The sequence below is a fragment of the Ixodes scapularis genome, unplaced genomic scaffold (genome assembly GCF_016920785.2).
Source record: "Ixodes scapularis isolate PalLabHiFi unplaced genomic scaffold, ASM1692078v2 PGA_scaffold7__128_contigs__length_106722199, whole genome shotgun sequence".
NCBI lineage: Eukaryota > Metazoa > Arthropoda > Arachnida > Ixodida > Ixodidae > Ixodes > Ixodes scapularis.
In genome coordinates, this window is record NW_024609882.1 from 97,355,578 (window position 1) to 97,369,822 (window position 14,245).

Consider the following 14,245-nt stretch of genomic DNA (forward strand, 5'->3'; position numbering starts at 1 on the left):
GTTGGATAGGCTGTATGAAGTGGGCGGCCAGGGCGGCTCGCATTGCATTTGCTGCACGATTAAACACTGATTCGGCAGAACACTTCATTGGACAAAAACGACAGCAAACACGGAGTAAATATCAGTTCAGAGCGGGAGCCACTTCACGCTGCCATACTGCCAAATGGCCAAATCGCCAGCCAAGCCCGCGCCGAAAGCCTTCGGAACGCTCGGAGCCGGTCGGATCCTCAAGCCGGTATACAACCGCAGCGCCGCTGCGTACATCCGGGACCTTTCTACGCTTGCCGTTCGTTGGCTCCTCATCCCATTAGCCCTTTCTAGTATGCGCCGTTTTTTCCACCGCTTGGTGACGGATATGTCGACGGGTATGTCGACGAGTCTTTTCTTGTTTCTGTACTTTATAAACTGCATTTCTTTCTTTTCTGATCTAAAATACTGAACAAAAAAAAACTACTTTCATACATATTTGAAACAGTTCGCGACACTTATATTTTGTATCTCGACTAAAAAAAAAAAGATTTTAGCGGTTCTGACCAGCCCAGGACCAAAGACGTCACATATCGCGCGCTTTCGGCGCCGCGGGTCGCCCCCGTAGGTGGAAGAGGTTTCCGCGTCGTCCGATTAAAATATGACGCACTAACATTTAGTTACTCTCTCCGTGCCCGCTGGCTTGCCCGAACCCCAAGAGACGTGGAAACCGCAAAAAAGATAGACGCTTAAATATGATTGCTGGGCCCCTTTAAAGCTTCATTTCTGTAGGCTACCTCCCAACTTATACCGAGACAATGAAAGGAACTGAAATCATGACAAGCTTCAAGTAAATTTCTTTACGTGGCAATCCCCTTTCATTTCCCTCGAGGGATTTTTCAGTAGGCCTACGACAATATGTCCCTTTGCATAAGAACTGTGAAATAGGCGCTCGTGTTTTTTTCCTGAAACCTGCAATGTGCGACCAGCTCCCCTGTAGAGCCTGCGATCAAGAAATGGCACCCCAAGGCATGCGCTGCGGTGGCAAACTGGCATAAATATACGAGACTCAATAATCCGAAAACTAAGAAAATCCAGGTGCCTGTTACGGATAAATGGCATTTTCCCTCCCGCAAGTGACATGCCAGAAGGCCCGTGCCGGGCAGAGAGCCGACAATCAAGGAAATGCCACAGACCTTGTGTTGAAAGCGCTCCTCGATGGAAAGCTTGAGGTACTCGGTGTCGTCAGCCATGCTTGCAAATTACCTGCACAAAACACATTGGGCACAAACAAATAAGATGGGCCGTCGAGCGTAGCCAAGGAGGTTCGGGCACTTTCGAGGCTAGTGCACACACACTTGTCAGCGCTAAGAAAACGCTAGGAACAGCGCAGACTCGAATGTAACTTAACACCAATGCAGCGCCGTATCAAGGCTCAATCCCTAATAGAATGAGGTCGGTGTCGCATCAGCAAGGTTTGAGCTATTCCCAATGCTGACTAATAGCACCGTACTGTATATGTGAAGGGACCTTTGAAGAGGTATGGAAACAAAAGTTTTGCACTTATTTCTTTGCCTACGAGCTACACCTCGGAAAATGCGAGATTTTTAAAAAACAAATTAAACAATTCGCAAACCCCACTTAGCCTCTGAAGCTTCGTTAGAGGGTCCCAATGTCACTGACCTTGCAAGAGCAGCGCTGCGGGAGTATGGAACATTAGTACACAAATCGTCTGTACGTTATCACCGGTGGGAAATGCCACCGATGAGTAGGCCACTATGGGCTGTGCCAGACATTCCCGCTTTGACCACCATCTCCTTCCAGCAGTTTGTTGCCTTCATTAGATAAAATAAATTGGCAGCCACCTTTATTTTCCGCCTTACAGTGAACGCAATACTATGCCTAGGAGCAAATGTTTTAATTGTTTAGAAGACATTAAACAGTCATTCCAGGAGGGAAGAACCTACATTCTTAGCAATCTTGGAGGGACTGAATTGGTGTGTCATGTGACCAGGGAGTAAGGAGGACACTAAGAAAGTGAGGAGACGTATTGGGAGAGGGAATTGGTTATGCCATGTAATGTACATTTTCCCTTTAAATTTAGCGGGGAAACTGACTCACACTTTATTGCATGAACAAGAGGGAGGAAGGCCAGCTTAGGAGAATGGGAGAGGTATGAGGAGAGGGAAAGGGAGGCAGATGGGGAGGACAGTCCCGGAGGGAGGAGAGGGACTGTGTCAGGTATTGCCCCCTCTAATTTAGAGGGGAACATAACTGCTGCATAGGTCACATGACATCAGGTCACACGGCGTCAATTTCATCTGCTATATCTAGCGGGGAAACGGAATTGGTGTTAGGGTCACCCGACGTCCATTTCCCCGCTAAATGTCACGAAAAATGCGCAGACGGATGGACGGACGAAATGTTTGGATGGTGGTTTCAATAAAAAGCATTTGATAATAATAACAATTGTAATTTTATTTTCTTCGTACCCCAAAACAATTTCGCAGTCTTGATGTGGTAGTGCAAGACAGAACATTTAATACCCTAGTTACACCAGCGCTCTTAACTGTCACTAAGCCAACGACAATCGATGCAATCGCAATCGGCCGGAGTTACATGGCGGCGCCAACTGTCATTGAGCCGCTAACGATCAATCAGTTCAACTGAGCTGGCCTACTGACGTTAACTGATGCGGGTTCGCCCCAATAAAGCTAAAGATGGAGGTGTCCGCCGCGTTGCCGCCCATGCAAGCGCCAGCGCAGCACTTACTATTGCGGAAGATTGGGGAGGTATCCGGAAAGTATCGTAGCAGCAAATATTGTCGGAAGAGGTACTATTCGGGGCCAGAGCTGCCGCTAGAACGATCGCTGTATGTCGCAGAAGCGAAAGCTCGGCAAGGGCGGCCATTGTGATGTCGATGCCAATAAGTCTGCGTACAATTCATTAGCATCACTTTTTAAAAATACAATGTGAGTGAAATCAGTTTTGTTTTCGCTTCGATTTCAACTGTACCCCTTGACGCGCATCTCAGCCGGGGTTGTTAGACCTGTGTACCGTGTAACACCAGACAACTTAGTTGAGCTCAATGACAGTTAGGAGATTTCAATGATCGTCGACTTAATGACATTTGAGAGCACTAATGTAACTGGGGTATAAGAGATACAATTCATATACGTTCGCAGACGATAGAAAATTAAAAAGGTTGAACTCACCGGGGGAAAGTCGTGAATAAATCGCACAAAGCTAGTTGACACTAGAAAAGGTTCACGCTTCTAGTGTCAAAATAAAAATTGAAGAAATTTAAAACTTTAAATTACATTAAACGTGAATCATGCTTTAGAAATGTTCAGGAATATTCTGCACATTTACGGAGAGCCATTGAGCGGCCGAGGATTGGGGCAGCAAATTGGTGTCCTGACTATCGTGAGAAGCCGGTGTGCTGATTTACAGTTTGCTGAGGAACTGCCAAAGCTGTCCGTATTGCCTGTCTGTCGTATCCCACGCTTAAGCGGCAAGAACTTTTGTAGTAAGGACTTTTAGTAGAAAAGGAGTGCAAAGGAGCCAAATGCAGGGATCGACCAACAGCACGGCTTGTTCGAATAACTAGATCACTAGATTCGGTTATTCGACCAGGCCGCGCTGTTGGTGGGTTCACGCGTTCAGCCGGCGTCATTGACCGACGTTGCCATAGTAATAATCTTTGCGTCGACATTGTATTCTACAAACCCAACCACAGGTAGCCTACCTCGCAAGCACTCTGCAAATGCGGTGGGACAATCGGGACGACGAGATGCAGTCGTTCAGTTCTCGGGTACTTCAGCTAAGGAAACTTTAGGCGCTAACGACACCGAGTGGCGAAGCTCGTGACTAAAGTATGCTTAGCCCTGCCGAGAGAGAATACGTCGCAAGCGTGAGGGGTATCGCAAAACGCATTGCGCTTTTTGATGGCAGATTTAAGTGCTCGCCAAAATTTGGCCTTCCAAATCCAAAATACGGCCATCCGTTTGAAAAGCAAGTGTACAATTATCATTTACAGGTATGATTGGTCCTATCTTACTTATTGCATCATGTCTTTTAAGTTTCAATTGAGTACTTTCTTAAAGCGAGCGGTGTTGAAGTCCAGGAAAGCGGTACAAAGACGTGTTGAGCGACCCTCAAAGTCCCTGCCACGGGTGACCTCCGACTCAAGCGTCAGGAGGTTGCACGAACTGCCACGTTACGGCCGGGTAGATGCGCTGGGCAGATGGCATTTGACCGTCAACCTCGGAAAAGTTTCTTTTCCACGTCGGAAACGCTGGACCAGCGTGCCTCCCGGCTAAAAACAGACCTCCAACCAAGCTCAGAGATTTCGAAGTGTAAACATTTCGGGATCAGTTTTCAGTTCCGTCTGTTCTCTGGGCAACTCTAAGCAGTGATTTCACCATTCCTTATTAAGTGACAGAGAGGGTGAAATGATCGCCACCACAGGAGAAAAACTAGCACTCCTCGTCTGATAAAATGGCCCCCATTAATATAGACTAAATTCTCGAAGGCGAACAGGGTAACATTGTGCATTTTTGCCTCGTTCTTAGGGACGACTCGCATTATGAATGCTTTGAGGGGAAAACGGAGGTGTTAATACAAACGAGACACCACTGTTGTTGCACCCTCGCTTGTGTTCACCTGGTAGGACGTTTCCCCGTTCAGGTTCCACTTTTTTCGGATTGGTGGAAACCGAGCCTAAAAACACGGCGTTGCCCCGACAGTAGGATGAGGCGAGCCTCTGTATTCGGCACTTTCGGGCTCCCTCGCGTCGGGGTGTTGGAAGCCTTTTCCCTCTCGCCTCAGCCTGCGGTTCTCGTAGCGAGTGACGCAGTCCCGAGGCCAAGCGGCGCACCAGCGCCCACGGGGACCGGACAACAAAGGGCGCGACGCGGGAACGGTCAGAGTGGCCGCCGAAACGGGTCAGGGGAGCAGGTTTTGCCGGCTTCTTCGGCCAGAACGGGCCGGACCTTGGCCGGACGAACGGTCGCCCGAACGAGCGCTCGAAAAGCGCGGACGAGAGACGGTTCCCGGCTAGGCTGTACCGACCACGAGCAAAACCTCGCTCCGAAAGGTCGCACGGCATTTTCGGCGGGGCGGAGCAGAGAGCGAGTCACAGTCGGCCGCCTACGACGACCCAGCTTCAGAAGTCGCCTCCTTCGAACCACAGGACTCGAACGCCCACCGAGCTTGGGGCCAGCCGGAGAGGCAGGCCTGGGACCGTAAACAAGCACCGGTGCATCGCCCCGAACGTGGGCCGTACCAGAAATTTCGGAGGACTTTCCAGTTACGAGACGAAGGAACCACGCAAGTCGGATGACCTGGCGCCGTGCGAGGAACGAGCGAGGCGCTTCACACTCGCTTATAACCGTTGGCCAACTCGGAAGGCTCGGGTTGTTGGGGCGCAAAAACACGACACTCGGTGCCCGATATAAAGACTGAACAGAACCGAGTTCAAGCCGGGCTTTCTTTGCGTCGAAACTCACCCGAGGCGGCCCGCGACATTCGAATGTCAAGTCCGTCAGGCGTTGGACTCTCGCAGTAACGGAGTGAGCGAGGTTGGCTCAACTTCCCTCAGACGACCGGCGATGACCGTTGCGAGGCACAAACCACTTCTAGGCCAGACTTGGTTTTCGGGTGCCGTCGATGCACGGAGTTCCGCCCAAAAAATGCACTTCGGTCCCTACACCACGTGCGACGGTCCGGATGCAGTGTTTGCGGTGTCCGTTGGTTCTGCCAATTTTGCCCTATGACAACAATTTCTTTTTTCGTTCAAATAATCCTCAATCACTGCGCTGATTAGTGACTGTCACATACCGTCACTGATCGAAGAGCCAATGGGCGCGCAGCCACTCTTGCCACTCTCTGCACCGCTGGCGCCGCGCAACGCAAAAAAAAAAAGCGTGCTCAGTAAAGTAAAAATCAAACTTCACTTCATTATATTAAAAATAAAAACTTTAAATATAAACATAAAAGTAGATTTAGCTGTAAAGAATACCAAATATTGTGTTAGTAACTTTAACTCTTTCACGTTTATAGGTAGCGGAAAGTACCGCCCAATACAAGCCACAGTTTATTACGATTGATGTATTACCCGTATTACCAGTACGGCTCTGTGTATTACCATGTATTACTCATCCATCCATTCATCATGCATCATGGCCGCTAAGCATGCGGGAAAATTTTCAAATTTTCCTTTAGACGACAAATATTCGCTCCTCACAAACTGTCACGAAGTTATTCACGTACCCTTACCACCTTCGTACATTAATACCAAGGTTCGAGGAATAAAAAAGCTCCTAGACTCCTGGCGGGGCCAGTATGTGCAAAGGTATGTTGCCCCGCATGTGCATTGCTTCCGTGTTTTTACTACAGTGAGCTGTATTTTTTACTACCGAGTAAAGCTATACGCACTCCGGAGTGCACTTCGGACGGAAATGGCTATACGCACTCCGCTAAACTCGTATAAAACAAATGGTTACAACGAGTTTTGTGAGCGATGGCATAGCATAGGGGGATTCTTTTTTCGAACGCCGAGTCGCGCGGGCAAGGAATCATGAGCTCCAGCGGAGCGCGTTCTACGGCTTACCCCGGCCGGGTTCTAACAGGTATTTCGGAATATTTGACTCCCCAGGACTACCGTATCATCCTGCCTACGCTGCCAACAGGTCGTTATTCTTTTAATTCAGTCTCCACATGGCGACCCATCAGCGAGACCGTGCCGCATCGACGACTTTCGCGACGTTCTCAAGTACGTCGTTGACATGAAGGACGTGGCCGGCTTCGGTGCCTTCCAATACAACCACGTTTGGATGCTCACCCTGCACAACGCGGCAGCGAAGGAGAAGCTGCTACATGCGGCAGTGCTTAACGTCAAGGGCAAGACCTGTCTGGTCATCGATCCGAATGTGAGTGAGAAATCATTCAAAGTTCATTGGGTTCCCGTCTGCGTTCCCGGCGAAGCTGTGCAAAAAACGTTCGAGTCGCGCGGTAAAGTGAAATCAATCGTGCGCGAGAAGTGGAGGCAACCAGGCTTTGAGAAAGTGGAGACAACAACGTGAACAGTCACAATGGTGCTCAAGAAAGGGATCACAGTGGACGCTATCCCGCATCAAATCAACATCCTCGGAATGCCAGCGTTGGTGTCCATTCCAGGCCGCCCACCTCTGTGCCTACGGTGCAAGAAGGTAGGTCACATGCGTAAGCAGTGTTGCACTCCGTGGTGCAGGACATGCTGCACTTACGGACACGAGGAGGACGACTGTATCCAGACGTCGATAACCTGATGGACCAAGATGAAATGGAGGAGACCATTCCTGTGACTCCGACAGGGAAGGCGTCTGAATTGTCGACTGATGTCGTCGGAGCAGCCGATTCAGCACCACCAGCGAGCAGCGTCGCAGAAGTCAAGATGACAGAGATGCCGTCGCCAAAGACGAGAGAGAACTCGCAAGCAGGACAAGTCACACCAGAATCGGTTGAGATGAAGGAGGAGGAAAACAGAAAGGCCAGCGGGACAGATGGCAACCCGGATCAAGAAGTCACCGGAGTGGAAGTGCCAACTAAAAGGAAGGGAGGGCGATCAACGGAAAAAAACTGCAGCGCATGCGACTGCGGCTGACCAACGATTTACTCTTGTGACCCGCAAGCGTTGGAAGAAAGGCACCAAACCTCAAGGCCAACCATGGTTGACAGAGCGGGGTGCTTCAGCACTTGAAGAAACAGCCTTTGAAGATTGACAACATTCTGCCAAACGTGTAAGCCGTCCCAACTCCAACACTTTATTGAATGACTAAAAACTCGAATTTTGAATATTGCAACCTTTAGCACTGTTAGGATGACATAGAAGAATGTAAAGCACAACTTCTCAAGTTACTGGAAGAAAAGCTAAATGGTGCTGCAGTCCGGAGCCGCACTCGTATGTTAAACAAGGAAGAGGTGCCGACAAAAATTTTCGCAATGCTGGAAAGAACAAGAGGGGAAAAAAAATGCAATTCTGAAAGTAAGGAACTGTGATGTCATGGCGGAAGGACAAACAGAAGTTGAAATAATGTTTGCAACCATCTACAGTGAGTTATTTCGAAGAGAAGATATCGATAATAACATCACCAATGGTTTTCTCGACAATCTGCTGCAAGTGTCAGAGGAGCATAAGGACCGCATGGATCAACCGATCAGTGCAGCAGAAGTCAACTGGGCAATCAAGAATCTGCCAGCAAACAAGGCCCCAGGCCCGGACGGAATAGGCTCAGAGTTTTATAACATGTTTATAATCCTCCTCTGCCCCATTCTGCTGACAGTGTTTCAAGACATACAAGAAAGACAGCTACTTCCCCCATCGATGAAAGAGAGCTTCACTGTTTTGATTCGAAAAGTACAAACCTGCGGAAAAATCCTCGCAGTAAAAAACTTCCGTCCTATAAGTTTGTTAAGCACAGATTACAAGATAATGGCGAAAATATTGGCACGGCGTCTGGACATTGGACTGAAAACCGTCATCGAAGAGCACCAAGGCTATGGCTTGAAAGGACGGTCCATTTATCGCAACCTTCACGTCAAGCGTTTTGTCTGTGAAGCGACAGCCGAAGGTCATCAACCATTAACGGTGCGGCAGACAGATCTCAGTCAAGCGTTTGATCAACTGTCCCACGAGTTTCTCATGAAGGTTTTGGAAGGATGTGGGGTGGGCGAAGTGATGGGAGGTTCGATAGCGCTGTGCTACAAAAGCATCACCACGCGGCTTTTAATAAATGGGAAGAAAGGAAAGCCAATTTTGACTCTGCGTTCTATCCGGCAAGGCTGCCCCATGTCACCAATCTTGTTCGCCCTACAGCTGGAGGCACTGTGCCTCAAGGTGCAACGCAACAAGTCAATCTCCGGTCTCAACCTGGAGGGAGCATCTGTAAAACTCCTGGCGTAAGCAGACAATGTTTCTTTTGTATGCTCTTCAAAGCAAGAAATCGAAACAGTCTTGGATGAACTAGAAAGCTAGGGTCGGTGTTCCGGAGCAAGACTCAATAAGAACAAGTCGAAAAGGAGCTGGCTCGGAGAGTGGGCCACAAAGCCATCGGAGTTCATGGGCGTCAAATGGTCTACGGGCGTGGAAAAGTACCTCGGTGTGCCCATGGATCTGTCAGTACCTACATCACAACAGTGGAAGCAGAAACTGGCGACCATACGAGTAAAACTTTCTTGTTGGACAGCAAGACGTTTGTCATTGTTCTCCAGAAGCTATGTCTGCAACGCGGTGTCATACCCTGCTATCCTGCATGTGGCACAAGTGGTTTGTTGCAGCACAGGCATGGTGAACGCCATCCACAGACATTTGGCAATCGTGAATGGAAAAGATGCGAAGGAGCAACTTGTTTTGGAGTCTGGAAAGCGGTGGCTTTGGGCTCGTGAATGTGACCCTCAAACTTTATGTGCAGCGCTTTCTATTCTTTAGAGACCAAAGAGATCCAATTTTTATTACCGCATTCCACTTCTTGGGATATGGAAACTTGCAACAATGGGTGGTGAGCACCACGAGTCGGGCGACCACGTCGAGGCATCTCAGATATTACAAGGAAGTTGCTGACTCAATCAGGTTCTTCTTGGTTCACTTCTCTTGGGAATATCTTTTGATGGTGAAATGGAAGAGACTTTACTGGGACACTGTCTCAGCAGTTTTGCCAGTGTCGTTGTACCGACAGTGCGTCAACGCTCCCAACTCATCCGATGTCTTTAAGCAGCTGAGAAAGCTGCCTGTGCCTACAAGCAGCAAAGATTTCTTTGTTTGTTTTCATGTTGAAGTGCTCCTTGTGAAAGTGTGGCTTGATAAGAAAGGATTCTTTGTTCCATGGTCGCTAAACTGCGCTTTGTGCAGGGCGACTGAAACCTTACATCACGTGTTTGTGGAGTGTAGCAACGCTTACCTTTTTTGGGTGGAACTGAAGTGCCTCCATGAAATTGTCTGGAACGTGTTTAAATGGTTGTGTCTTGAGAGCAAGGAGCAGTCTCCAACTGTGATGCATGTTCTAGTGGTGCTCGGTCTGCTCGCGATTTGGCGATCCCGAACTGCGTATCTCGAGTGCGACATCCATGCCAAGCGAACATGGGGGTATTTTGCGGCCAAGTTGAGGGGGTCTCTCAGTGTTGCGGCAAAAAGATTTCCAGAGGACAAGGAGCAGTGGGACTTAATCGAAACACATCTCCAGAAATGGTGTATGTGAATTGTTAGCATATAAGGATACAACGTTCGGGTTGCTCATAGTCTAACGGAAAAACAGCCGGCGTGTCGGCTGTCTGGTTTTGTTTGAAATAAGTTTCCAAATGCTCAATAAACTTGCTTTAAAAAAATAAAAAAAAAAGATGGCATAGCATAGGGGTTAAGGTGTCCGCTTTATACGCAAGTAGACGCAGGTTCGATCCCCAGTGGGCCTACTTTTTTTTTTTTTTCTTCTTTTTTTACGAAAAATTTTGTTTTGTCGAGGCATTTGGCGATATTTACGACATTTCTTTTTTGCGATGAACACTAAAAAAACCAAACGTTGTCAACGAAACTTCGCAGAACTAAGTGGTATGAGACTCCCTTTCCGGAGGTGCGATCGGGGACAGCGGGGCCTGGGTTACCGGCTGGATGCCGCGAAGCAGCGCATACTCGTTAAGTTTTTGTAATTAGCAGCAACATACTGCCGCCGCGAAGCGACGTGAACACAGGTGGGGGGCTGTGTTAACAAGCTCTCCCGTGATACACGCGCCGTTCGAAAAGGGTCGCCCGAGCGGCATGAGCTCTGTACGGAGTGCGTATAGCCATTTCTGTCCAAAGCGCACTCCGCAGTGTGTATAGCTTTACTCTTTACTACTGTTGATGTGCCGTCACTGGCGAGTTAACGAAAATGCTCACTTCAACAGATCATAGGCAGAAGAAATTCAACAACAATCGAGGTCTTCTCTGACGAGAGAGCACAGCCTGATTTCAGCGTATACTGTGCGCACTGTGTGTGTGTGCGTGTGTGTGTGTGTGTGCTCGTGCACGCGCGTTCGTCTTTTACGTGTTTTCTTTCTGTGTATTCTCTACTGTGCACACGTCTGAGCTTTCTCCAGTGTCCATTCACACAGAAACATAGTCATGCTGGTAACAGGCTTAAACAGCACATAGAGAGACACAGGGCGAGAACAAAAAGCAGACAAACACGGTGCTGACTCACAACCTTGTTTTCTTTTTCTTTAATGCAAAAAGGGCAACCAGTGGCTTAGCCAGGATTCTATTTCGGAAGGGGTTCAAAGGAAGTATCCCCCCCCCAGTGACGAAGCAGGGTGAACTCTGCGCTACAGACGCTCACGCAAAGATTAGAGAGTCGCTCTTAAGATAAAATGGGTGAAGCTGCATTGTTACTTTTTTAAAACGGAGTAGGCTTCATTTGGGCTCCCTGTTCTACTGTCGTCGTAGTTGCGGCCCACCAACTTTAAAAGCTTCCTCACAGCACACAACTCCCTCCGCTTTTTGAGGTAGCGCTGCATTACCAATGCGTATCGTCCAGACATAACAAAAAAAAATAGCTATATTGTCACAAAACAATAAATACAAAAAAAGGAAAAAAAATTTCAACGTTGAAAAATCAGAGCAAACGTCCATCCACAAACACTACCCCTATTCCAAGTCACCTTAAAGGGCAACTCCGCTCAATTCCGAAGATTTCGGGATAATGAGTGATTTCAAATTAAAAAGCCCTAGTAAAAGACACTACGTCGTTTGCTTCGCGAAAAATGGGATATATATTTTTAAATCTAATTTTAAACACGAGCGGAAATCGAAACCGAAACTTCGGCTCCGTCCGGCAATATTATCCTCGGGCCGCCAAGTACATGGCCATCACGTGGTACGAGATGTCACGTGATCCTCGGCCCAACGACGGGCGGGATGGGGGCGGGCGTGCCGCGTGCGACAGGCGCGAGTGTCGTCTGCACCGCACTCTTCGCCACGTTTTGGTGTCTACGGCATTCGACGATGTCTGCACAACTGTGGCATAAGTCTGCGACTCTGCGCACGTGGTGTCCATAGTGTGGACGAAACTCCGAGAGGAAATAATCGCAAACAGTGAGACGACGACGGTGGTTGTGACGCGGAAGACGGCGGTAACGGCGGGACCAGCGGGACCACGGCGGGTGGTTGGTCTGCTCCCAAGAAGCGCGCTGCGCAGGCGCGTACGCCAATCACGTGGACACCGCTGAGCGCCGAGAGGCAACGTTGCTGACGTCATGCGCTACGCTCGATCGGAGAAGTAAAAACAAGCAAAAGGGCGAAATGGTGATGACGTTTAGCTCAATGTAGGCTCTGCCCATGCCGTAGCCTTGACTGCGCTGTTGGTTGCGCCTGAATTCGCTTGCTCAAGTCAGCCGATTTCGGCAACTTGGCGAGTTGCAAAGTTTGCCGGACCGTTTAAGAAACATTTAGACAGAACTGTGTTGTAATATTTGACGTGTGGTCTTCCTAGGCGATACTAAAGAGGACTGCATTGTTTTTTCAAAACCAAAAATGAAGCGGAGTTGCCCTTTAAAATGGCCGAGACAGCGGAAGTTGAAATTCAGATGCCGCGAGTAAGAATTCAGCAACATCACCGCCGTAACATTCCCGCCAGAAGCACTGAAGAGCATTTTAAGCGCTCCGTGTTCCTTCCTTTCATGGATTACCTGATGAAGATGGGAGATTTAAAAAGCACCGGCATATGTTGCAATTACTTTCGTCGCTTCTGCTTGCAAAGATCTTTGGAAAGCAGGGCAGCACCTGGTGCTGAAGAGTTTTTGGAGCTCTATTCAGGCCTGGTTTCAGTTCCTTAACTCCCATGCGAGCTGCTCATACGGGCTTCCAAATGCAAGACGGAGAAACGAGATGTTTTTGGTTGCTCCACCTCGCGGGCGCCTTCCTGTGACACAGCTGGTAGGATGCGAGCAGGTGACGCGCTATGTCAAAGCACGGAGTGGCTATTTTAGTTCGCAACTATGCAGATTAAAACGGTTTATTTACTAAAGAAACGCATATAACGTTTTTGTGAGTGATATTTCTAATAAATAACAGCGCCTCGAAGTTGCTTTTTTATTCGAAAAAAATTTAAAATGTTCAGAAACAAGCCTGGAGCATTCCATTACAGCTTGCATGGCGTGCATCGGGGCTATTCAGAGCCTCCCTGACTTTTTTTTTTTTTTTTTGGGGTCTTTGGAGGTTGCTCTAGAAAAAGGTTTTGCATTCACCAGAGTAGTTGACGTAGTGTCTTCTTAGCTGTATGCGTGCACACAGTTACATTGTACAATGCCGCACACTTGTTTTAGCTGCATTGAGCTTGCCGATACTGACGCTTCTATCTAGGTGATAGAAGCGTCCACTTCTAATGAGCGACTGCTCGGTCTAGTGCTTTTGAATGTTCACCACGACATTGAAGTTCAAGTGGAGGACGACCTGGATATTCTTTATTGTGAACGCAGGTGGCTGGATCTTAATGTTTAGGCGCTTGGCATATGTGAGATAATCAAGAGAGCCTGTAAATTGCTTTCTGAAATAACTAGTCACACTTACTTTTTTATTCGCGGTAATTTCTAGTCGAAAGCAGGTAATTCTGATCAGTACTCAAGGTGTGCGTGAGCGCAGCGCCACCCGTTGCTTGCAGTGCAGTTTTTACAAATCATTTAACGCATCACTGACATTGTTTTATATCATAAACTTGTGTTTGTTTTATTATGTTCGCTTTGGTTTGACTGAACTGTGTATTTTAGTGAAGATAATTTGTTATACTTGGCCTTCAAATTGCCGTCTTTCACCCCACAAATGTTTCGAAATGTCCATTCTCTATATACCTTAGATCAAGTTCCGCATCCCATCAAATAAACATGAATGAGTAAATATTGCCTATTTTATATATGAGCATTTTCTACCCCACAAACACTTTTCCCGAAAGCATGTAAGTTGGAGATAGTCCGCACTCCCCCTTTAATTGCTCCATGCCCCATGCAAAACCGACTGCATGAGCAGGGGAGCAAGTGGGCCCACGGAGGGGGGGGGGGGGGGGGGGGGGTTTGACTTCCCAAACCTTTCCCCCCCCCCCCCCCCCCTTGCCTAGGCCCTGAAGGCAACAAAGTGGAAAAAAGACTCATTCACAGCAGTAAACTTCTTCAATCAGCTTCAAACATTTTAAAAATAAAAATGGATTTTTTTTTTTTTTTTTTTTTACAGTAGGTACAATAGGACAGATAGGTCAGTGCATAAATGTTTGAGCTAGGG

The 14,245-nt window shown here is 48.1% G+C and overlaps 2 protein-coding genes across 3 annotated transcripts in view; one reads left to right on the top strand and one right to left on the bottom strand.

The window, feature by feature from the left end:
* LOC8025665 (cytoskeleton-associated protein 5) overlaps window positions 1-5,822 on the bottom strand; it is a 126,285-nt gene extending 120,463 nt beyond the window's left edge. The window contains exons 1-2 of the mRNA XM_029989705.4: window positions 5,478-5,822; window positions 1,164-1,233 (exon numbers count right to left, since the gene is read on the bottom strand). Of these exons, the coding sequence (XP_029845565.2) occupies window positions 1,164-1,220 (57 nt within the window). The 5' untranslated portion in view covers window positions 1,221-1,233; window positions 5,478-5,822. The remainder of the gene's footprint in view (window positions 1-1,163; window positions 1,234-5,477) is intronic.
* A 304-nt stretch (window positions 5,823-6,126) lies between these two features.
* Window positions 6,127-14,245, top strand: part of LOC8025662 (DNA-directed RNA polymerase I subunit RPA43) — a 46,175-nt gene continuing 38,056 nt past the window's right edge. The window contains exon 1 of one of the 2 annotated variants that reach the window (XM_029989706.4): window positions 6,127-6,322. In XM_029989706.4, coding sequence (XP_029845566.2) covers window positions 6,150-6,322 — 173 coding nt within the window. In that variant the 5' untranslated portion in view covers window positions 6,127-6,149. The remainder of the gene's footprint in view (window positions 6,323-14,245) is intronic. The other variant, XM_029989707.4, reaches the window with a different exon arrangement.